Below are 23,917 nucleotides of genomic sequence, written 5' to 3'. Positions count from 1 at the left end.
TTATGATCTCACAGCCAAGATGATCCTGTTGCGAGCCTCACGTGAAAATGGGATACAGTCCTGCCATCTGTCCGTAATATGCGGAACCAGAATCACGCAAGTGAAGTGGATAGGCATTAGATACAAAATAATATAGAAAGAGATATGGAGATGTACACATCGCATCAAAATTTGACAACTGAATATACTTATTAGACCAATATAAAATTCAGGGTGTTTAAAAAATACGGGGCATAATTTCAGGTATGTATTTCCCACATGTAGACAATCAAAATAGTTCATTACAACATGTGTCCGGAAATGCTTCATTTCCGAGTTATGGCCTTCACAACATTGAAATTCACCGGAACGTTTTTCTTTCCGCAAGTCGTTGTCATTACAGAAGATGTTCAAAATGTCCACCTCCTGCTTGAATACAGACCTCACATCGATGTCTCATTGACCTGCGAACACGATCCCAAACTCCAGGAGTATTGCGTATGTCCTCAGAACATGCCACAATTCGATTCCGAAGGGATTCCAAATCAGGCACCGGAGACGAATAAACCAATGATTTTAAATGGCCCCACAAGTAGAAATCGAAAGGGTTCAGATCAGGTGAGCGTGCAGGTCAAGCAATTGGGCCACCTCTACCTATCCATCGGTCAGGAAACCTTCGATCAAGTACCGGCGAGCCGTACGACTGAAGTGTGCAGGAGCGCCGTCATGCAAGAAGTGAATGTGTTGACGATTGATCAGTGGAGTATCTTCAAAACATGAGGTATGGTGTTTTCCAGGAAGTTTGTGTACGCCTGTTCCGTAAGTCTGTTTACAAGTACTGTACATGGGGTCCAACTAATCGAGCACCAATGATACCGGCCCACATGTTGAGGGAGAACCGCACCTGGTGATGAGATGGAACAGTTGCACGTGGGTTTTCATACGCCCATACATGCTGATTGTGGAAATTTGTTATGCCATCTCGTGTGAACTGTGCTTCATCTGTAAATAATACTAAGGCAGGAAAGTTCGGATTTACACCACACTGCTGCAAGAACCACTGACAGAACCTAACTCATGCAGGGTAATCTGCTGGTGACAGGGCCTGTACACGTTGCAAATGATAAGGATACAATCGATACTTTTTCAACAGTCTCCAGACAGTCGTATGAGGAACATTGACTTGCAACGCTACCCTTCGTGTGCTGATAGAAGGAGTCATGTTCACATCCTCCAGAATCTCCTCCTGTACTTCTGGAGTTGTAGGTCTTGGTCGTCCCCTTCCCAAACCAGGAGAGTTAAATTTTCCATACTCGCACAGACGGTAATGGAGACGTACAAATGTCTTCCGATCTGGACATTGTCGCTGTAGGTACCTCTCCTGGTACAAACGACGAGCCAGCGCAGCATTGCCGTCCGCCTTACCGTACATGAAGTGTATCTCTGCCAGCTCTTGATTTCAACACATGTCGCACAGTCTAACGCCTACACAACGCTGAATGTAACCTTCGCCTCGGAATGAACTGTCAGAGTGCCCTCTTAATGTCTCTTTTGACGGCAACGATCTGAGGAAAGAAAAACGTTCCGGTGAATTTCAATGTTGTGAAGGCCATAACTCGGAAATAAAGCATTTCCGGACACTTGTTGTAATGAACTATTTTGATTGTCTACATGTGGGAAATACATACCTGAAATTATGCCCCGTATTTTTGAAACACCCTGTATATAAACACAAAATAGAATATCCACAGCAAATAGTACCCACTTAAAATTTAACACACATAACATATTCTAAAAGTATATATAACATACGTAACACGCAATCAATCCCACTATTACTTGAATATCACCCTTCCACGAAAAACAGCAAAAGAAGAGGCGAATATCATAGCCGACGCAGATCATCAACCTCTGACGAAGGCGAAACATCGTGCTGAAATAGTACCGTGCAATTATTACCGAATCTTTTTAAAATGAGGTTTAAAGTTCTGTATTGGATATTAGTTGACATAATCCTTTTTAGTTAGATGCCGAGTACTGAATTTCTATCAAGGGAACCGTCCCAGGTCGTGAAGCTTGAATTTAATGAAATTGCATTTCAAGCTAATTTTCGTTCGTTAAGAAACTGACGATAGTCGTTCGTTTCGCTTTTTTCTCGTTTACAAAATATATTGACTTGATAATCCTTGCCACACTGTTTCTTGCGCTCACTCGGATCCTCATAGTTCCGCTACATCGTATCACAGCTTTCGCATTAACGCTGTAGTCTATTTTTGTTTTTATCTTAACTTACTTTAATAGAGTGCTCTTGCTGAAATACATATGAAGTGTCTAGGGAAAGAACGTGCCAAGTCACATTTTGTTAAGTTTACAGGAGAGCCTTTTTAAACTGTGTAAACTTGTCACTTCAAAACGAATTTTTAAATATTATCGTTCCAAAAGCTTTAGTTAAATCTTGTCTTGTTTAAAATCTATTATATGAATAATATGCTTATACGAGACGCATCCTGAAAGTAAGTTTCCCTATTAAAAAAAAGAACACACTTTCAGGAAAACATTTATTGGCAACAGGTACAGCAATGTTTCAGCTATTTTTCAACATAGCCACCATCAGAATTGAGACACTTGTCGTATCGTGGGATCAACTTTTGTATCCATCTGTCGTAGAACTCTGCCGCCTGTTAATGGAACCAGCGTGTGACAGACGTCTTCAGCTCTTCGTCGTTGCCAAAACACCCACCGAAGGACAGGAATTTCTTGAGGTGCAAGAAAACGTGAAAATCGCTGGGAGCAAGATCAGGACTGTAGGGTTGGTGATCAAACAACTCCCAGCCAAATTCCGTCAAAACAGCTGCTGTGCGCCGAACCGTATGTGGACGAGCATTGTCATGGAGGAGCACAACACCTGCAGTAAGCATTCCACCCCTCTTGTTTTGAATGGCACGTCGCAATTTTCGCAGTGTTTCACATTAACGGTCAGCGTTCACTGTTTCACCTCTTGGAAGGAAGTCAATGAGCAGAATGCCCTTCCTGTCCCAGAACACCGTGCACATCACTTTCCGTACCGACAGCGTCTGTTTGAATTTCGTCCTGACCGGAGATCCACTATGCCGCCAATGCGCGAAATCCAAGTCTCATCGCCCGTGACGATCCTGTCGAGGAACTCGTCGCCGTCATCGTGATACCGTTTCAGAAATGTCAGTGCTGCTCCTAAACGTTGCATTTTGTGTTCGAGTGTCAGGTTTTTCGGCACCCACCTGGCACACACTTTTTTTAACAGCAGGTGCTTAGTGACAATCTCATGCAACAAGAATCGCGATATCTGCGGAAAATGGCTGCTCAGCTCCGTAATAGTGAAGCGACGGTTCTCCATGATGCACTGCCGCACCAGCTCAACACGATCATCATTGATGAGGGACGGTCGCCCACTGCGCTCTTCATCATGGACACTTTGACGACCTTCGGAAAACTGCCTACACCAGCGACTCACCATCTGCTTACTCATGATGTTCGGCCCATAGACCTGACAGAGCTGCCGATGAATTTCAATTGGCGCAATGCTTTGTGTATTAAAGAACTTTATCACCGACCGAACCTCGCAGGCGGCGGGAGAAGGAATAAGAGCTTCCATTTCGGACCACTGCTGCCACGCTACTGGCACCAGGCGGGACCTGTCCGGCTGGCATATGATTGATACGTCATAGATCTGTTACGCATGCGCAATTGACACTGCTAATTACGTTTACTTTCAAGGGGAAAAAATCGGGAAACTTACTTTCTGGATGCTCCTCGTAACATAACACACACACACACATATATATTATAAAAAGGGAAAATGAGGAAGAGTAGAAAATTTGCAGAGAGAAATCATGTCAAGTTCATAACATAGCACGTTTTCACCAGTAATAAAAGATTAAATTAATTTTTACGCAGACTATGGTAAATTTTAGTTTATTCAGAGTAGTACAAACATACAGATGACATTATTGAGACAGGGGGATTAAGTAATCAATAACATATCTCAAGTTTCACGCCCCTTTAAGTTCCATCCTTGTCTAAGTAGCCTATATGGGAAATGAAAAAAAAAATTGTCGTTTATTGAGAGTAGCACAAAAATGCAGATGAAATTATTAAAACACGGGGATTAAGCAATGAACAGTAACATAATATCTCAAGTTCCATCCTTGTCTAAGTGTGTGGGATATTTTCAAAATATTGTCGTGCTGCTGGGTTGGTGCATAACTCTTCAAGCACTTGCAGGTCGGAGTACTTTTCTTTAGAAATTGGTAGCAAACCTAAAAAAGGAAGAACCCATAATATTGTCGACAATTAAAAGACCAAACAAAAAGGATGAATAATTAAATAATAATAATAAACATGCGCTTATCATTATACGACTGCTGAGGTTCATCTACAGTAACTGCAATTCCCTAGACCTCGGACTTTGGCGGCAGAACTGGTCCGTCACTGCATGCTCCTGTGGAGGAAAGCTTATAACGTACCAAGGCGGGGTGGTCTTCTCTATTCCAAAGGCTCTAATTGAGCGCACTCCAAATGACATTTTTTTCTGTAGATCTTATCTAGTAAAGACGTCCAACTGAAGATCATTGATTGGTCTACTGGGATCACCTTCATTGGAGATTTACAATTCACTTTTATATTTTCAGATATGCCTAGTAATGTAATAAAATAAGTATATATAAATTTCAATCATAAGACACATCTGTTTTGCAAATGTTTATTTGCTATATGAATATAGAATATATTAGATTTTTGTGTAATTTATTAAATGAGTCGAGAATGGAATTATCTGTTACACACAGCAATCATCAATGATAATTATCTGTATGTTATTAAAATCAGATGAATATTTTAGATCTAAATGATCAATAATAACCACTATTTGTATCAATGTCAGATAACATTCAGTTCACAAGTGAACGTGTACGTAAGCAATCTTATAACAATTTATTACATACATCTCTAAAATAAATAACTTTACATCTTCTCTATTTCGACTATTAATTAATGCTTATATCAAGTATAACTATTACGATTTACAACTTTGATTCTCCCCACCTTTGTTTTTCAGTACACGATTGAAATTCTACATGTATAATTACAACCAATCGACAACATAAGATCCATCAGTCACAACACAACATCAATATTGTATATAGTACCCTAAGACATTCTTCGAACAATGTGAATTTTAATTTTTAAGCTAATATATTCATTTTATTCATAATTTTTAACATCATTGATAAATCGTATAATTCTAATTGATTAATTTGTATTCATACTGTAACATGAGTTATATGTATACACAATCAATTTCAATTTCAATTTCAATTTTAAAAGTTTGCATCACATTGAAATTAGTAATCCTTCATTTTATTTATACTTTTATACATAAAGCTCATGATGATCCAACACCATGTATAATACATTGCTTATTTGTTATTTGCTCAATTTGATCAAGGTTCAGATCACAAACGGTGTTTCCGGTTCTCAAAAGTTAATCCAAAGGTATAGCTAGGTTAATATTAGAAATGTTAGTAAAAATAAAATGATGTCCCTGCAGTAGCGGTAATTTCACAACCCTCGCAGTCTCCCGCTTCTCAATTTCCAGGTCCTCCTGTTGTGCCAGTCACCCATTTGTAAACCCCTGGTGATCATCCTGAACCTCTTTGTTCCATTATTTCAATGGTCTTCCTCTTCTTTTATTTTCAGGGGAACCCAGTTAAAGACTTGCTAGGCCATCGATCAGCAGACATTCTTTGACGATGTCCATACCACGATAAACGTTTTGCTTCCATTGTCTGCAAAATATCTCCTAATACCTGCATTTTATTACGGATATCCTGGTTCCTAATATGGTTCAGCCTCGAAATTTGACAGCTACGGCGCCAAAAGTCCTTTTCAAGGGCTAATAATTTCTTCTTCATCCTTTCTCTAATTTCCCAAGTTTCAGATCCAAGGTACATATACAGACGTGGACAAATCATTAGCAAAATTGGAGATTTTTATTATATATTTTTACAAACTATGATTCTTCAATTTAGACTACAGTTGACATCTTTGCGTATTTCCAAATTATTAGAAAAATCGAAGATTTGTATTGTATATTTTTACAAAATTTCACTCTTCAATTTAGACTACAATTGATATTTTTGCATATTTACAAATTATTAGCAAAAGTGAAGATTTTTTGTATATTTTTACAAAATTCGACACTTCAGTTTGGACTACAGGTGACATTTTGGATATTTCCCAATTATTAGCAAAACTGAAGATTTTTATTATATATTTTTACAAAATTTGACTCTTCACTTTAGACTGCAGTTGACATTTTTGCATATTTACAAATTATTAGCAAAATTGAAGATTTTATTATATATTTTTTACAAAATTTGACTCTTCAATTTAGAATAGCCTACATTTGACATTTTGCATATTTCTATCTATTGTAATGATAGAAATATGCAAAATTGTCAAGTGTAGTCTAAATTGAAAAGTCAAATTTTGTAAATAGAATTACCATAAAGATCGTCAATTTTGTTAATAATTTGTCCACGTCTGTATTTTCTATTATTATTTTATATAAACTTATCTTCGTTTTTCTTGTTATCTTGCCATTCCATGAAAGTGAATTTGTCTTATCACCCGTTTACCTTGACCAATTTTATTATGTATATCCTTGTCACGTTTGGCCTGATTACTGAGGGTAACTTCTAAATATTTCAATGATCCAGAAGTTACTTATTTGTCAATCACCAGTGTCTAAATTATCCTCATTATTACTGCCCAGAATCATGTATTCGGTGTTCCTGAGATTAATTGATAATCCGCCTTTCTTATATTTCCCACCCAATTTACGGAACATATAACTGGAATCTTCACCATCTGCCGCTATAAGCACTTGATCGTTAGCAAATGTAAGCTATACAACATATCTTCTCCAATTTTTGCACCCATCTAACTAATTTCCTCCTCTAGTGCTTCAATATTGCTTCGAGATAAATCTTGAAAAGAGTTGAAGTGAGGAACCTTGACGTAACCCTTTCGTAACTTCAAATTCATTTTCGCAAAAGTTCTCAAATCACTAATGTTCCAACAATTAATGGAAATCTTGAATTTTATAAAATGCTATTACACAGCTGGAAAAATCGGGTTTACATATATCCAAGAAAATAAGTATAATTGATGATGTGTCTACAGAATTTAATCATGCAACACCTGGGCCAATTACTGAAGTAGTGAAAAAGAAACGCTAGAGCGTCGTTACAAAAAATTGTGAATTGTTATTGATACGCAACATACGAAATACGTTGCTGAAAACATATCAATTAGTGACTCATTACTCATATGCACCAGTAACTTCGTCTGATGTGGAAAGAACATTTTCCCGGTATAAAATAGCCTAGACCAGAGTTTCTCAAACTATAGTCCGCGGACCACCTGTGGTCCTCGAGGTCTGCCCTTGTGGTCTTTCAAAATAGACAGAAGGAAAAATAAAATTCAAACGAATTGCGTATCATACTATACCTGAAAATCTCAGAGTTTGGAAATGACACATGACTATCGCCTTTCACTTTTTCTTTCAGTACTGACATTTTATGAAATTTATTACCCTACCTGTCTACCGACTTCCCACTCTACTCTCAACAACAAAAGAGGAATTTGAAGCACTATGAACGTGGTGTTTCTCGCCACCTTTTCCCTGCACATCTGGCGCCTGTAACCAAGCCACAGACCACCCGAATTCATAACAGAGGACCAAAGTATCGAACCTTTTTATATATTTACGACTTTAATATTTTTGCCGACATCCAGTCTGCACATTGAAATGGTCACGGACTGTACGTCGTATACCCATAATACAATTCTGAGGTCACAATTTGAAACTCATTTTCCAAGTAAATATGACGAATTTTCATGGGTTCGTGATCACTTTCATTTAGATATTGAAAATAACAAACTTTCATAGAGTGAAAGAACAGCTAATTGAACTCTCGAATGACACCGGACTTAAAATGAAATTCGAAGCGGAAGGTATGGTTAATTTCTGGACCTCATCACAAGTGAAAAGAGAATACAGTGAACTACACAATGGTGCTTTAGAAATTATAATTCAGTTTGCTTCTACATATTATCTGTGTGAGAAAAGGTTTTCATCATTAACTCTAACACAAACAAAGTACCGAAAACGACTCGATGTATGTGACGATCTCTGACTTAACCTTGCCAGCATACATCCAAGTATAGAACAACTGTGCAAGAATCTCATTAATGTGAGTACCAACATTAATTTTTTTAGTTAATTAATTAAATATTATCCAAACTCTAATACCTTGAATTATTAAGAAAAAACGAAAATGAATTTTCTTCTATTAACATTGACTTAATTAGTTAATACTAATATAACATTAATTGAATTAAATTAATTTTAATTAATTGATTCTATTTTGAAATATAAATATACTGGTGTTAAAATATGCTACAAAAATGATAAATTTGCTTTCGAAGGGAACAAGAGTAAGATGGTCCGCGAAACTGTTGTGACTTAAAAAAGTGGTCCCCACTTCAGAAAAGTTTGAGAAACGCTGGTCTAGACGAATCCCAAAGAAGGTTTACATTTGACAACTTTCGTATGTTCATCTTTGTTCACATGGACAACGCAGAATGGACGTGTAAGATAAGTAAGCACAAAATGCTTCAGTTTTCATAGTTACCAGACTGTACCATCGAAGCACTTGTTTATTTACATTCAAAGCCTGTTCTATTAGCGCGCTTGAAAGAAGATGTAGTGCATGCGTAAGTACATTGATAGTTAACTGATCTCGGGCCTTAAGCCTGTTTATAACACATAAGCCCTGTCTTATTTAAAAACAAATAATGATGAAATTTATAAACCAGAGCTTCATTATCAGTACGTAATCTAATCAGCATTAAGATTAGTAACATTATTCATGGGTTTTCTCTTTAAGTAAATGATCTTTGTTGTAAAAATAATGTTATTAGTAAGTCAAACATAACTTCTGTTACACATACATGAATACTTTTTGTCATTAACAATTTTATCTTTAATTGTTGCTTGAAACCGCCAATTAGTAAAGAGTTGGTCATCCTCTTGAGTTCATATCTGCTCTGCACCTTCTGGACATGGAGAGAAGTGTGGTATCAATATACGTCTGGAATGCGATTCCACTCGCGAGAAAGAATGTTTCTCAGCTATTGAAGTGTGTGAACATCACTGAGATAACGTTCGACTCATCTTTGAAGTAAATTCAAACATGCTCAGTGGAATTTAAGTCAGGATAATGAGCTGGCCAAGGCAACGCTCGAGTCCCTGCAGTATTAACGCCTTCCTCTACACAATTGCCTACATGTGCACGGCATTGTCGTGCATTAAGATGAACTCTTCGCTAATCGCTCCTGCAAATGGAAGCACTATTTGTTGCATAATTGTGTCCACTTATGGCCTTGCAATGAAGGAGCCTTCAACACAAACGAGATCGGCTTTTCCATCAAGCATAACCCCAGACCATATCATTGCTGTACCTCCACTGAACTTGTGCACCTCCTGGACATGGCGAAGCCGTTCATAGTTACCAGGTCGTCTTCATGTTCTCTGGCGATACGAATCTCTCCTCAGTCCAAATCTTGACTCGTCCGTGAATAGTATAGTAGCCCATTGTTGCTGTGGCTATTGCAGTTTTTCCCGGGATTTTCCTTCCTCATTGCTGGAAATCTGAGAGGTCGTCGAGAACGTAGGTTTGCTTCATGCAGACTATTCCTGATGGTTTGAACGTGAACAGCAATGTCATTTGTCTCTAGCAAGCGAGATGCAAGGATTGGTGCAGTAACACTAAGTTTTCGTTTGGTTTGTATTTTTACTAACATTTCTAGTATTAACCTGGTTATACTTTTGGATTAATGGTTTAGAATGGAAACACCGTTTGCTACTCTCTTCCACGACTGGATTTCGATGACACTGGCGTAAAATACAAACAAATCACTTTACTAGGTATAGGTGGGAAGAAAAGTAGTTCATCCATTTACGTTAACTAGGAAATATCGCGATTTTGAGTTTGATAATTTTCATTAGGTTTTTGTTTAATCAAAATACAATACAGTATTAACAATGAGTGTTTTTACTCACGAACTGAGCTGTCCATGTGGACGTATTCATTTTGCAGTGTATATTATACTGTCTACAGCACATTAGCATACAATATAGAGAATGAAGTTAAATTGAAAAAACAATCATAATATGTATATTTAAACACATTTTTGAAAATGGTGGCCATTCATTTCGATAAAGACTTCAGTTCCTTTTGTGCATATTATCGCACTACAGACTATTGTACCTAATTTCATTAACCAGTTTCGTCCTTCGTACTAGTAACTCATGTTCAAATAATTCTGTAACTACTCTATAAAAGAGTACCTTACGTACTGTAAATTCAATCCTCATTTCTGCCCGATCCGAAAAGATAAAATTACTCAGAGGATGGTATCTACTGTTCGTCCAAGTAGTTTTGTCGCAGGGACGTAGAAAGGGGAAGAAATCACGTGACAGTTAATTACTTAACGAGGCCCTTTAATTTAAGTTATTTTAAACAGTTGTATAATATTACGCAGACGTCAAATTCCTAACAGAAATTAATGTTTTCAGAAAAGAGCTAAGACAGCCGAACCACTAGTCTTTACAATGGAGCCAGCAGAAGCGGGTGGGGGAAACCGGGATGCGATGTAGGTAAACGGACGACATTACCTGTGTGAAAATGTGATTCTACATAGAAAGCTCTTTCGTCACTGGAAAACGGGAAAGTATTTCTGGAACGTACTATACTCACTAACTCAGAAGTCTAATGTATACTTTGACTGCATACGCGGCCTTGGTTCTGTGTGGAGGAAGGTTGGAAGTTTACTAGTAGTGGGGGTGGGAGTTAAGTACTTTAAAAAATTCAGGTACAATAAAAATTGAAGTAAAAATAAAATGATGTCCCTGTATCTATCTATACTAATAATAAATCTGTAGCCAAAATTTTTCTGGTAATTTTCGATTCTCCAAAAATTATTGGTCCTAACATATATAATTAATCACCCTGAAACCGAAAATCGCTTTTTTGAAATTTCTGTTTGTATGTCTGTCTGTATGTTTGTTACCTTTTCACGCGATAATGGCTGAACGAATTTCGATGAAAATTGGAAAATAAATTAAGTTCGTTGTAACTTAGATTTTAGGCTATATGGCATTCAAAATACTTTATTTAAAAGGGGGGTTATAAGGGGGCCTGAGTTAAATAAATCGAAATATCTCGCTTATTATTGATTTTTGTGAAAAATGTTACATAAAAAACGTTTCTTTAAAAATAATTTCCGATAAGTTTTATTCCTTGAAAATTTTGATAGGACTGATATTTAATGAGATAAATGAGTTTTAAACTTAAAATAACTGCCATCTAAGGCCGTGTAATGAATTAAAAAACAAATGACTTCGTCTATAAGGGGCCTTGGACAGCAACAATCGAAAGCTATGAAAGATAGCCTACAGACAATGTTTCTGTGTTTGTATGAAGTAATATCGGAAGCTAAATTAACCGATTTGTATAATTAATTATTAATTCACCATTGGAAAGTGTAGTTTCTCTAGATGGACATAATGCTATAATGTTATTACAGTAACTTCTGAGTGAATCGAGGACAGGTAAGATTAAAATAGCTTCTTATGCACAGAAAACTTGATAGGCTATTCTGTACTTTCGTTTCCTGTATTTCCTAAAATAATTTTTATGACCAAATGAGTGATCTCTGGATCAAAATGATCGCATTTTAATTATGCAAATACAATTGAAATTAAGTAACATAATAAACGAGTTATCCTTCTATCAAACACGAATGTTCCCTGGATCAAATGTCCTATTTTTTTTAAATAATTACTTTATATTTATTTCCAACGGGTTCAGCGGCGCGCACGGGTACGGCTAGTTTTTAATAAATGGCTAACGGCGCATTGGAATGTCCCTAGAGCTCTGGCAACATCAACCTGACGCTGAAGGGCAGCTAGCATTCCTACAACTCTTTGCATGGTGTCTCGGTTTTCCTCGCATAAATTATTGAGATATCCACGAGACACATTCCGGTCAAAGCATATGATTTTAACTTTGAAAATGGTGCTCGTGGATATTTATTTATTTTTTTTAATCTACGGTAAGGGGGACTATGGCCCAGGACTGCGACTTACCCCTAGGCCAGCCTACTCCGTGCGTCTCTCAAAACACATTGCACACTGCTGCAGTTAATCGGGATCCTTCCGTTTTTCTCCATATTAGGTATCTAACATTTCGTCATAATTTCACAGCATTCCCCGATCGCCGGCTGGAGTTATTAGAACGTGTCTCACTGTCTGCCGCTTCGCCATGTCCAGGAGGTGAACAAGTTCAGCGGAGGTACGGTAACAGTATGGGCTGGAATTGTGCTTGGTGGAAAAACTGATCTCGTTTGTGTCGAAATGTCGAAGGTACCGTAACTATAGCTCAGTTTTGAACTCAGGAGGAGGACTTACTCTTTACTAGTTGGTGTTTTTAACCAACCATTAAACATACAATTGTTTATGACAAAAAATATTGCCTCTATCCGCAATAGAAACTATATTACAGATACATTAATGTGTCCTACAGAATTTATCTGTAATATTGACACTTAATACTTGAGAATATTATAGATATATTAATTTATTAATATGTTAATTTGACAAATTAATATATCTATAATATTCTCTCAGCTAGCAGTGCATAATAACTGCGGATTTCCGGCCAACAAGTAACTCAGCTGAGTGCGCTCCTAGTATAATGGCAGTTGACATTGGATACACGTCAACATATATACAGGGTGCGTCAGAAAGAACGGATGGATTTCACATGGCAAGAAAATTGTAAAGATTCATCAAATCGAAAATGTATTGTTATCAACATATTCACCAATACATGCAGTTTATTTATGGAAAACAACATTATCCATATGATGTCCTTGGCTTTCAATACAGGCATCGAGGCGTTTTCTGATGTTCGCCATCACTTTCACAGTCATAGCTGGTGCAATTGCCACGATTTCTTCACGAATCGCTATCTTCAGTTCGTCCAGTGTATGTGATCGATGTTTACAAACTTACGCCTTCAAATGGTCCCAAAGAAAGAAGTCGCAGGGAGCGAGATCTTACCGTAGCCTCGGACAATCTCAGTGCAATAGAATTTCGTCCAGGTGATTTCTTCTTTAATGTTGAACCTGTGATACGAAATGAAGCCACCCACCACAAAATTGTATTCCGAGTTGGAATCCTAGCGTGACATCCGATGTCGAAATGAGTCCTGAGTGGCGATCACAGACTCTTCATTTTTCAAAAATGTCTCTACGATGAAAGCACGTTGTACACCAGACCAACACCATATTCTCAACTGAAACTGCATTCTCTGGCTGACCCAACAGTCGTGGTCCCCCTCACTATATCTCTCTCCTCGTTGCGTATCGATAGTTTGAAATCCATCCGTTCTTTCTGACGCACCCTTTATATATATATATATATATATATATATATATATATATATATATATATATATATATATATATGCCTATCTTACAGTCAGGCCAGAAAGGGAAACATCGAAGGAGGAAAGTTCGATCCGGTGCTGTGGATTGAATTCGGCGTAGCTCAGTGGTCAGAGCGCTTGGTACGTAGAACCAAGGACCCGGGTTCGATCCCCGGCGCCGGAGCGAATTTTTCTCCTCAAATTTTAAGGGAAACTATGTTTGACTAGTTAATAACATTACAACTGCGACCTTGTCAACCACAAGTGACACGATGGATTTTTCAATAAAAAATCCAACACCTGACCGGAACTCGAACCCTAGCCTCCTGCATGACAGACCGGAGGTCTGACCTCGGAACCTCCACAATATCTCAAACTTCCTCTCAAAGCTGGATAGAAAGAGGATCTTCTGTTTCTTGGCCAGCTCGTTCGCTGATCTGATCCCACTTGATCTTTCTTGTGGAATCATATAAACTGTCTCGTCTACGAGAGACCTGCAGATAGTGATTTTGGATAGGATATCCTGCTAAGAGACCTTGTTGCTTGTGATACTGTCAGAATGTCTCCGGGGATGTTAAACTGAATGCGACAGAGCTTAGGTTCACTGCAGTGCTGTCAAGCCGGCATCGAAAATGCAAGATGCCATTACGAACTACAACAAATGTATTAATCTTAACGTGATAAGATACAATGTAGTATTGGTGGTTGATATTTTAATTCATTGAACTTACAAACGTCCACCGTTGTGGAGTAACGGTTAACACGTCTGACCGTCAGACAAGCGGGCTCAGGTTCAAATATTGTCCTGGTTGGTACATGTTACCTAGTTATTTTTTTTCTCTAGCTTTGTGTCAATCAATTGAAGCAGAACTGCTAGGTAACGTTCAGCGTTGGATCTCGGACTCATTCCTCCATAATTAATTCACATATCATCATTATCATGATCCATACTATAGCCCGTGTTAAGTTCAAGGGTGCGGTGTGCTGTACTTGTACAGGGACATCATTTTATTTTTACTTCAATTTTTATTGTACCTGAGTTTTTGAATGTACTTCACTCCCACCCCTTCTACTAAGGAAGTTCCAACTCCACACAGAACCAAGACCGCAGATAGTAAGCAGTACTGAGTTACTGAGTATAGTACGTTCCAGAAATATGTTCGCGTTTTCCAGTGACGAAAGAGCTTTCAATATTGAATCATATTTTCGCACAGGTACTGTCCGTTTGCCTACGTCGCATCCCGATTTCCCCCATCTGCTTCTGCTCGCCCCTCTGTAATAGCTGGGCTGTCTTAGCTCTTTTCTGAAAACATTAATTTCTCTTAGGAATTGGGCGTTTACGTAATATTATACAGCTGTTTAATTTAACTTAAATAAAAGGGCCTCGTTAAGTAATCAACTGTCACGTGATTTCCTCCCTTTCTACAATCCTGCGGCATAACCACTTGGACGGACAGTAGATAGCATGTCTGAGTAATTTTATATTTTCGGGTCGGGCAGAAGTGAAGATTGAATTAACAGTACGTAGAGCAGGTACAGAATTATTTCAACGTGAGTTACTAGTACGAAGGACGAAACTGGCAATTGGAATTAGATGCAATAGTCTATAGTGCGATAATATGCACAAAAGAACTGAAGCCTGTATCGAAATGAACGGCCACCATTTTCAAAATTGTGATTAAATATTCATTTTATGATTATTTTTCAATTTAACTTCTTTCTCTATATTGTACGCTAATGTGCTGTAGACAGTATACACTGCATAATGAATACGTTCGCATGGATAACTCACTTCGTGAGTAAAAACACTTATTCTTAATACAGTACTGTACTCTGATTAAAGAAAAGCCTAATGAAAATTATCAAACTCAAAATTGCGATATTTCCTAGTTTACGTAAATGGATGAACTACTTTTCTTCCTTCCTATACCTAGTAGAGTGATTTGTGTTTTATGCCAGTACCATCGAACTCCAGTCTTGGAGGGGGAGCAAGCGGTGTTTCCGGTTCTCTAAAGGTATAGACAGGTTAATATTAAAAATATTAGTAAAAATAAAATGATGTCCCTGTACAAGAGCGCAGCCTAGCGGCTACCCAATCATTCACAGAATAGGAGTGGTAAGCACAATAAGCCTCAGGCTGCAGTGTAAGCCTTCGGGTCCCTCCTCTGTAAAAGAGAGAGAGAAAGTCTACCAACAGTGATCTATAAGCATGCTTATTCCAATTTAACAAGCATCCCAAAACGGTTTTGGTTTAAAATTGAGACTTTCCAGACCTAATATTAACGCTTTTGGCTTATAATTGAGACGTTCCCACACCGGGGTCCTTATGTACTATGAATGCTTTCGGTTCATAATTGCGACTTATCCAGACAGCGGTTGCTTATCTATTATTAATGCCTTTGTCTTTCTGCATAACTGAATCATGGTCACGGAAGCTTCTTATATTCTTGTATTCAAATTAATTAAATAATTAAATACACATTTACCACTGGCATGTAGCACGTATGGGCGAATCCAGAAATGCATATAGAGTGTTAGTTGGGAGACTGGAAGGAGAGAGACCTTTGGGGAGGCCGAGAAGTAGATGGGAGGATAATGTTAAAATGGATTTGAGGGAGGTGGAATATGATGATAAAGACTGGATTAATCTTGCACAGGATAGGGACCGATGGCGGGCTTATGTGAGGGCGGCAATGAACCTGCGGGTTCTGTAAAAGCCATTTATAAATATGCAAGTAATTAAGCATCATGCAAATATTAGATAATATTATTCGAAGAATAAGAGTTTCATCGTACTGCATTGCGAATATACTACTTTGCGTTTTGTAAAAATAGAAGAGTATACAATAGCTATTACATAGTAGAAATTATCAAAATTAGTGATGTAGTCTGATATGTCTTCCACCAGCATTCATAGTAGCGGAAGTTACAATTCACGAGGACATGTGTTCGTTCCATGAGTAGGACACAGAATTGTTCAGCCATGTTAGAATCCATTCTATTCTTATATACGCGACCTGATACGATCAGTAGGAGTTAGGAAAAATAGTTACGTTTAACTTCCCATGATTTACGAGAAGATTCGAAGAGAACGGCAGTTGCATAGACTTTCAGCTCCCCACTACTACCATTAATGCACAACACAATGTCAATACTGCGGTTGCTGTCGTCTGCGATACAACGAACTATTCTGTTTATTTTCGAGTTTGGCATATTTTCCGGTTATTATATGCTTATTTAAGTTGTGTTAACTCTCGCTAGTGGTTTATTATTTTATTTTATCCGTCTTAGTATTTATTTTATTATTGTAAATATTTGTTTTATCAATATTATTATTATTATTATTATTATTATTATTATTATTATTATTATAATTAATGAATTATTTTGTATTACAATATTTGTATCATTTCTGTCACGATTATTCTATTATTATTATTATTATTATTATTATTATTATTATTATTATTATTATTATTATTATTACTATTATTTATATCATCAGCATTATTATTTGAACCCTGTAAAATTTATGTAGATTACTGGACTGTACCCGAGCACGAGCATTATGCTCATTTCGGGTATCTATTCATATGTATTCAATTCAAATGTAAATTGTAAATAAATTTGAATTTGAAAAAAAATGTGATGGAATATTTGTTTCATATATCATAGTATATACAGTACATCATATTAATAGGAAGCCTTGAAATGTTTAATATGAAAACATGTACCGAAGTTTTAAAAAACTGTTTTAGAGTTAAGATTGTAAAAAGGAATTGTAAAGCAATGTATTATTATTTTCAAAATAATACATAAAATCGCAAACAATTGAAGTGAAGTACTCGTAATATTGAAATAGTGATCTGACATGCAAAAGTTATTTTTTGTACGATAGTGCAAGTTGCATTTTACCGACTATTATCAGTGTGTATTGAGCCTTTAAAACATTAGTGCGTAAAAAAGTTAGTAATCACTTTACACACTGCTATTCATTTTACGCACTACCAAAGGAAATGTAATATTCAATGTAGAATCTTCATTCAGTAAGAAATTAATGCATTACCTCGATTTTGCATTACTTAAATATTATACTTACACAAGTAAGTAACAAATTTAACATTCATATCTACAAGGTAGCCCTTATTATTCCGAAGTTACATGTAATACTCATAACATTCAACTGTTTCTAACCGCTTTGGTGATTATGACCAGTTTAGACGGCATAAAATCGTGAGCATGAATAAAACAGGCCGTAATTCCAGGGATTATTGATTATACCATGGATTGTTCTGTGTGGTTGTGAAACTAGGACTCTCACTTTGAGACAGGAACAGAGATTAAGGGTGTTTGAGAACAAGGTCCTTAGGAAAATATTTGGGGCTAAGAGGGATGAAGTTACAGGAGAATGGAGAAAGTTACACAACACAGAACTGCACGCATTGTATTCTTCGCCTGACATAATTAGGAACATTAAATCCAGATGTTAGAGATGGGCAGGGCATGTAGCACGTATGGGCGAATCCAGAAATGCATATAGAGTGTTAGTTGGAAGGCCGGAGGGAAAAAGACCTTTAGGGAGGCCGAGACGTAGATGGGAAGATAATATTAAAATGGATTTGAGGGAGGTGGGATATGATGATAGAGAATGGATTAAACTTGCTCAGGATAGGAACCTATGGCGGGCTTATGTGAGGGCGGCAATGAACCTCCGGGTTCCTTAAAAGCCTGTAAGTAAGTAAATAAGTAAGTAAGCAAGTAATTCCATGCATACTTATTTCTTAATGCTTCTGAGTTTAGACATCCATGGCATGACCTTATAACCTCTCCTACTTGAAATATTTATTTAATGTAAATTTGTGGTATTATAGAAAAATATTGTATGATACATGTTCGTAAAGTTATCTTTTTGGCTCCCGTATGTTGTGAAACTAGGTTTCGACTCGCTTCACAAACTTTACATTCGTGCCAAAAGAGAACCTTTACGAACTTGTCTCATAAATAACTATTAAGCTCATCTCCAAAATTTTAAACTTCATACAGTGTACTTTTAATGAAGAACTTCAGAAACTACTTAAATATGTTATTAAATATCAACTAAAACTTACAAAAGCCTTCGGTAACTTCATGAAAATCTCTCCACGTAGTGTCCTCCCCTATTTAGAAAAGTGTGGCAGCAGAAGACGGTACAGATGCCATTCTCCTGCGACTGATGTCGTCATGTAGATTACTCTGAAATGAACAAGATCTCATGATGAAACACTTACATTAGGTTAGGCAGTAAACGAGTAGCCAGATAAGCCCCAGGCCCAAAAGCCCCAAGCCCTTCGTATAGCATCAGAAACCTGTAGTAACCCTAAGACTTCATTCCAGCCTATTTTTACCATTATTGATAACAGATGAAATTAAGAGGGAGATGGAGAGCGTTGATGGTATTATAGAGGGAAACGGGTGTAACCCGAGGAAAAACCTCTGCAACGTCTGCTTTGTCCACCACAAATTCCATCTCGATCTGATCTCTGATGTGATCTCGAACCCGGGACGCTAGCACTTGAACCACACACGCGGCATAATTGACTGACGCATACAACGCAACCAGAGGTAAACAAATTTAATGTGCCCGACTGTGCTGGTACGGAGTAGTAGTGCATTTTATTGCAGAATGCAGTTCTGGTGACTCCCAAAGTATAGAAAGAGCTGTAACAAGGATGTAATGCTTTTCCGCTACTACTGCATGTTCAGTTCAAAGTGTGTCATGGCTCGCTGTATGCCGTCATGTGGCTTGTCGTTGAGCCTAGAGAATTCAATCTTCCTACACTTCCGCAGAGGCGTATTACCAATGTGCCAGAGAAGTTGCCTAGCAAGTACGGCGTTCATTCTGCAGAGACTTACCGATACGTAAGTTAACGCCGGTAGTGGCAGGAATGTGAACTGTTTGGAAACACGTACTGAGGTAAGTTTTTTCCTTACTGTCGGGATATGGGGAGAGGGTTAAGACGATTACTTACGTATTTGTTGGCATTAACTTCGACGGTCAACATGGACACGGAGCATTTGATTTGTGTTGTGGACTGTTGCCGTACGCAACCGATGATAACAAGTACCCTACGCACGACTTGTCCGCGCATAACACAGTTCGAAAGAGGTTATGGTGGCACACAGACCGTACAGATCGCCATCTGTTGCTACGACGTTCAAGTTATAACGTACACGTTCTCAAGTTCAGATTGAACGCCTTGATTAATAGGCAACTGTTCTGACATAAAAGCTGAAACTCGCTTCAAATCGCTGACTCACTAACAGTGACGTCATGACACACTTTGAAATGAACACCCAGTGTGTTCATGTAACTTAACCCTTCAGTGCTCGCGACGTAATTTGTGACACCAGTGCTCGCGCGGACTACATTTGTATTCCATCCCATTCTTTCATATACTCAGTACTTCTGCATGTATGATGAATATGTAATTTTACAACATATATGTGTGTGTATATATATATATAAGAGTGTAAGTCTATTTGAATTTCTTATTTAAATCAGTAATGTTAACATAATGTAAACCACCGGCGTGGCTCAGTCGGTTAAGACGCTTGCCTGCCGATCTGAAGTTGCACTCGGGCGCGGGTTCGATCCCCGCTTGGGCTGATTACCTGGTTGGGTTTTTTCCGAGGTTTTCCCCAACCGTAAGGTGAATGCCAGGTAATCTATGGCGAATCCTCGGCCTCATCTCGCCAAATACCATCTTGCTATCACCAATTTCATCGACGCTAAATGACCTCGTAGTTCATACAGCGTCATTAAATAACCAACTAAAAAAGCATAATGTAATAAGTGGTATTATAATGCAAAGAATGTAATTAAAAACTCTACTATTATTATATATAATAAATTATTAGATATTATAAACTGAAGTCTACAGCAGCCCTGCACAAGGTTTGCGCTCTCCGAGCCGGCTCACAGCTCACGAGCGGAATGCAGATATTAGCTGCGCTCTGTATAAGGGTGGACTGGAAGAAGGGGTGATCTCGTACAAAATATACAGAACAGGAAGTACTATTACGAGTGCTTATGAAATGAATTCCCGTTCGGTGTTTGCAAAACTATCTTGGACTATTAGGCCTATTAATTAATAAAGAAATATTTATTTTACAGAAGTAATATAAATTCTATAGCTACCTAAATGTACAATATCATTTTGTTATATTTTTATTTATCTGTACATCAAAACGGGGTTTTATGCTGTTGGCAGCTGAAAGGAACAGTAGCCTACTGATCATAATGAAACATCAGTTACAGATGTTCGATGTCTGCCTTTATTAAAGTCGATTATAGAAATCAGTTGCTCATAAATATAAATGTTGAGCCAAACATAGCAATCATTTTCACAGCCAGCCTGTGTAGTCGTGGTTATTATTGCTAATGTTTAGTCTTGTAAAACTCAACCAGGCTAGTAGTATTATCCAAACGATCTTTAGCCCTTAGTCACATCGAAGACCAATAAGTTCGAGCTGTAAATCGTTAAATGTTAAATGTTATGTTCCGTCTTTTAGATTCCTCCATACTGTACTGTAGCAGTAGGTAAGCAACGTGAAACAGTTACTGAGAATAGGTCTACACACTGCACGCCTCTAGATAACTGAGTGGTCGTTTCCCTCTCCTCTACCTATAGCAAGTCTATGTCATTCTGACGCATTTTCCTCTCCGTTTCGGCGAGCGCTGTTTGTGCAGGCCTGGTCTAGAGTTATTATCTTATTAACTCCTGCTCCTAAAATTTAAGTCACTATTACGTTCAAGTACGTGTCTGTTTCATGAGAAGAAGTCGTTCTATATCATCAAATGCCATTATGTCCACGTAATCATTAATATTCCAGTTTTGAATCTTGCGTACACCACTTTTAACACTTGAATATAATTAATTGATGAACTAGTGGACTTACTCGTGTTAAATATGTAATATCTGTCCGGCTTACAGCTGTTTCAGTGCTTCACGCACCATCATTAGAGCCTACTAGATCGCGGCGTCATCTCGAACTTCTCTGCCTGTTAGGAGGGTGTGTTTTATTGTTGGAAGGTGTTGAAGTGTGGAGTCGAATAGTGTGTGTGTACTGAAATTGATTTGTGTGTTGAGGATTTGATCGGGGTGTGTTTTAGTGTGTTTGTATATTTCGTATTGTTCTAGTGTGTTGAGTTTTTGGTTCTTGGGTTGTGTGTGTAGGATTTCCATGTCCGTATTTATGCTATTGTATGTATGGTTAGTATTGGTTATGTGATCGGCGTATGTAGATGAATTGTGTCCTCTGGTTATTGCTTTAATGTGTTCTTTGTAGCGGTTTGGAATGATCCGCCTGTCTGTCCTATGTAGAACTTGTCGCAACTATTGCATGTGAGTTTGTATACGCCTGTGTGGTCGTATTTATTTGTTTGTGTTTTTTGTGTGTTGAGATAATACACACTAGAACTTAAAAACAACAACTCCATAAATTTCCTAGACATCACCATAACAAAAATCGACAACAAACACACCTTCAAAATATACAGAAAACCAACCACCACCACCACACACATACACAACACATCTAACCACCCCATACAACACAAACATGCTGCATTCAGGACAATGGTACACAGATTACTCAACATACCCATAAACCAACAACACTACAATGAAGAAGTGAACACAATCAAATACACAAGAAGACGGATACAATCCAAACATAATAGACAACGTCATAAGGAAGACAAAACAAAAACTTAACAGACACAAAAACACACAACACAAACACAAGAACACAAGAAATACATCACACTAACATATGAAAACAAAAGCACACATAAGATCGCATCTTCATTCAGAAAACAGAAATATAACATAAGATACAGAACAGAAAAGACACTACAAAGACATCTCAACACACAAAAAACACAAACAAATAAATACGACCACACAGGTGTATACAAACTCAAATGTAATAGTTGCGACAAGTTCTACATAGGACAGACATGCAGATCATTCCAAACACGCTACAAAGAACACATTAAAGCTATAACCATAGGACACAATACATCTACATACGCCGATCACATAACCAATACTAACCATACATACAATAACATAAATACGGACATGGAAATCCTACACACACAACCCAAGAACCAAAACCTCAACACACTAGAACAATACGAAATATACAAACACACTAAAACACACCCCGATCAAATCCTCAACACACAAATCAATTTCAGTACACACACACTATTCGACTCCACACTTCAACACCTTCCAACAATAAAACACACCCTCCTAACAGGCAGAGAAGTTCGAGATGACGCCGCGATCTAGTAGGCTCTGATGATGGTGCGTGAAGCACTGAAACAGCTGTAAGCCGGACAAATATTACATATTTAACAGGAGTAAGTCCACTAGTTCATCAATTAATAATATTCCAGGAAGAAATAACCACTGGAACAATAGAAAGTAGTCTAAAAGTGCCTTTTGAACGGCTTATAGCAATAAATCAAATTAGATATAAGGAAATGGAAAATATGCTCTTGTATTCTTTCCTGTTAAAAAACTAACGCACTCGCGTGGATTTAAAAGCATATTACTACTTAGAAAAAAGTCACAATTACATTCAAATACACCAGACATCAGAGCTAAACTGTAACAATAAGGTACTGAAAATGTAATGCTGTCAGCATTGATAACGGAGGTGTGGTGACGTATATAAATAGCAGTGGATTACAAATGTATGCCGCGCGAGTACTGGAGGGTTAAATTTCAATCTTCTAGATGTTAGGAATGTTTCTCCAAAATTTTAACATATATTTTATTTGTACCCTGATTTGCAATTTCTGTACAGTATCATTCGAATTTACAGATAAATTTGCGTTTAGTATAAAATGAAAATCTAAGGAATGCTATCAGTTTCCGGTTTTATCATTACGGTGAAATGCCGGCACTTGTACCCAACACAAATTCGAATCTTGAGGTTGCCTGCAATACAGTGCTAGAGAGTTTAAAGCATCTTAGTCTTAGATTTAGTCTTAAAACCTCTCATAGAGAAACCGAGTTCGATTCTCCATGTGCCGTCAAGTTTGTGGTAGGACAAGTGACTTTGGATAGAATTTTTCTACATTACTTTCATTTCCCTTGTCGTTCTGACCCCATACTGCTCGATATTCATACTCTGATCATAATAAACATTCTGTACACTTAAAGATTTGATGAAGAAAGGAATAGCTTTAGCTGATAATAAAAACTGGAACACAAGTAACATTCTTTGCTATTAAAATATTATTACGAATAAAAATGATGGCTTATTTTTCGTTTTAACGAAAAAAG

General features: G+C 37.5%; 1 protein-coding gene across 2 annotated transcripts in view; it reads right to left on the bottom strand.

Moving 5' to 3' along the window:
- The window catches only part of LOC138715488 (follicle-stimulating hormone receptor-like), a 778,322-nt gene that overhangs the window by 304,702 nt on the left and 449,703 nt on the right, over nucleotides 1-23,917 (bottom strand). For both annotated transcript variants that reach the window (XM_069848450.1, XM_069848451.1), the window contains one exon: nucleotides 18,683-18,806. In XM_069848450.1, the coding sequence (XP_069704551.1) occupies nucleotides 18,683-18,703 (21 nt within the window). In that variant the 5' untranslated portion in view covers nucleotides 18,704-18,806. The remainder of the gene's footprint in view (nucleotides 1-18,682; nucleotides 18,807-23,917) is intronic.

Source organism: Periplaneta americana, chromosome 15 (assembly GCF_040183065.1).
Source record: "Periplaneta americana isolate PAMFEO1 chromosome 15, P.americana_PAMFEO1_priV1, whole genome shotgun sequence".
Classification (NCBI taxonomy): domain Eukaryota; kingdom Metazoa; phylum Arthropoda; class Insecta; order Blattodea; family Blattidae; genus Periplaneta; species Periplaneta americana.
This window is presented reverse-complemented; position numbering and strand designations above follow the sequence as displayed.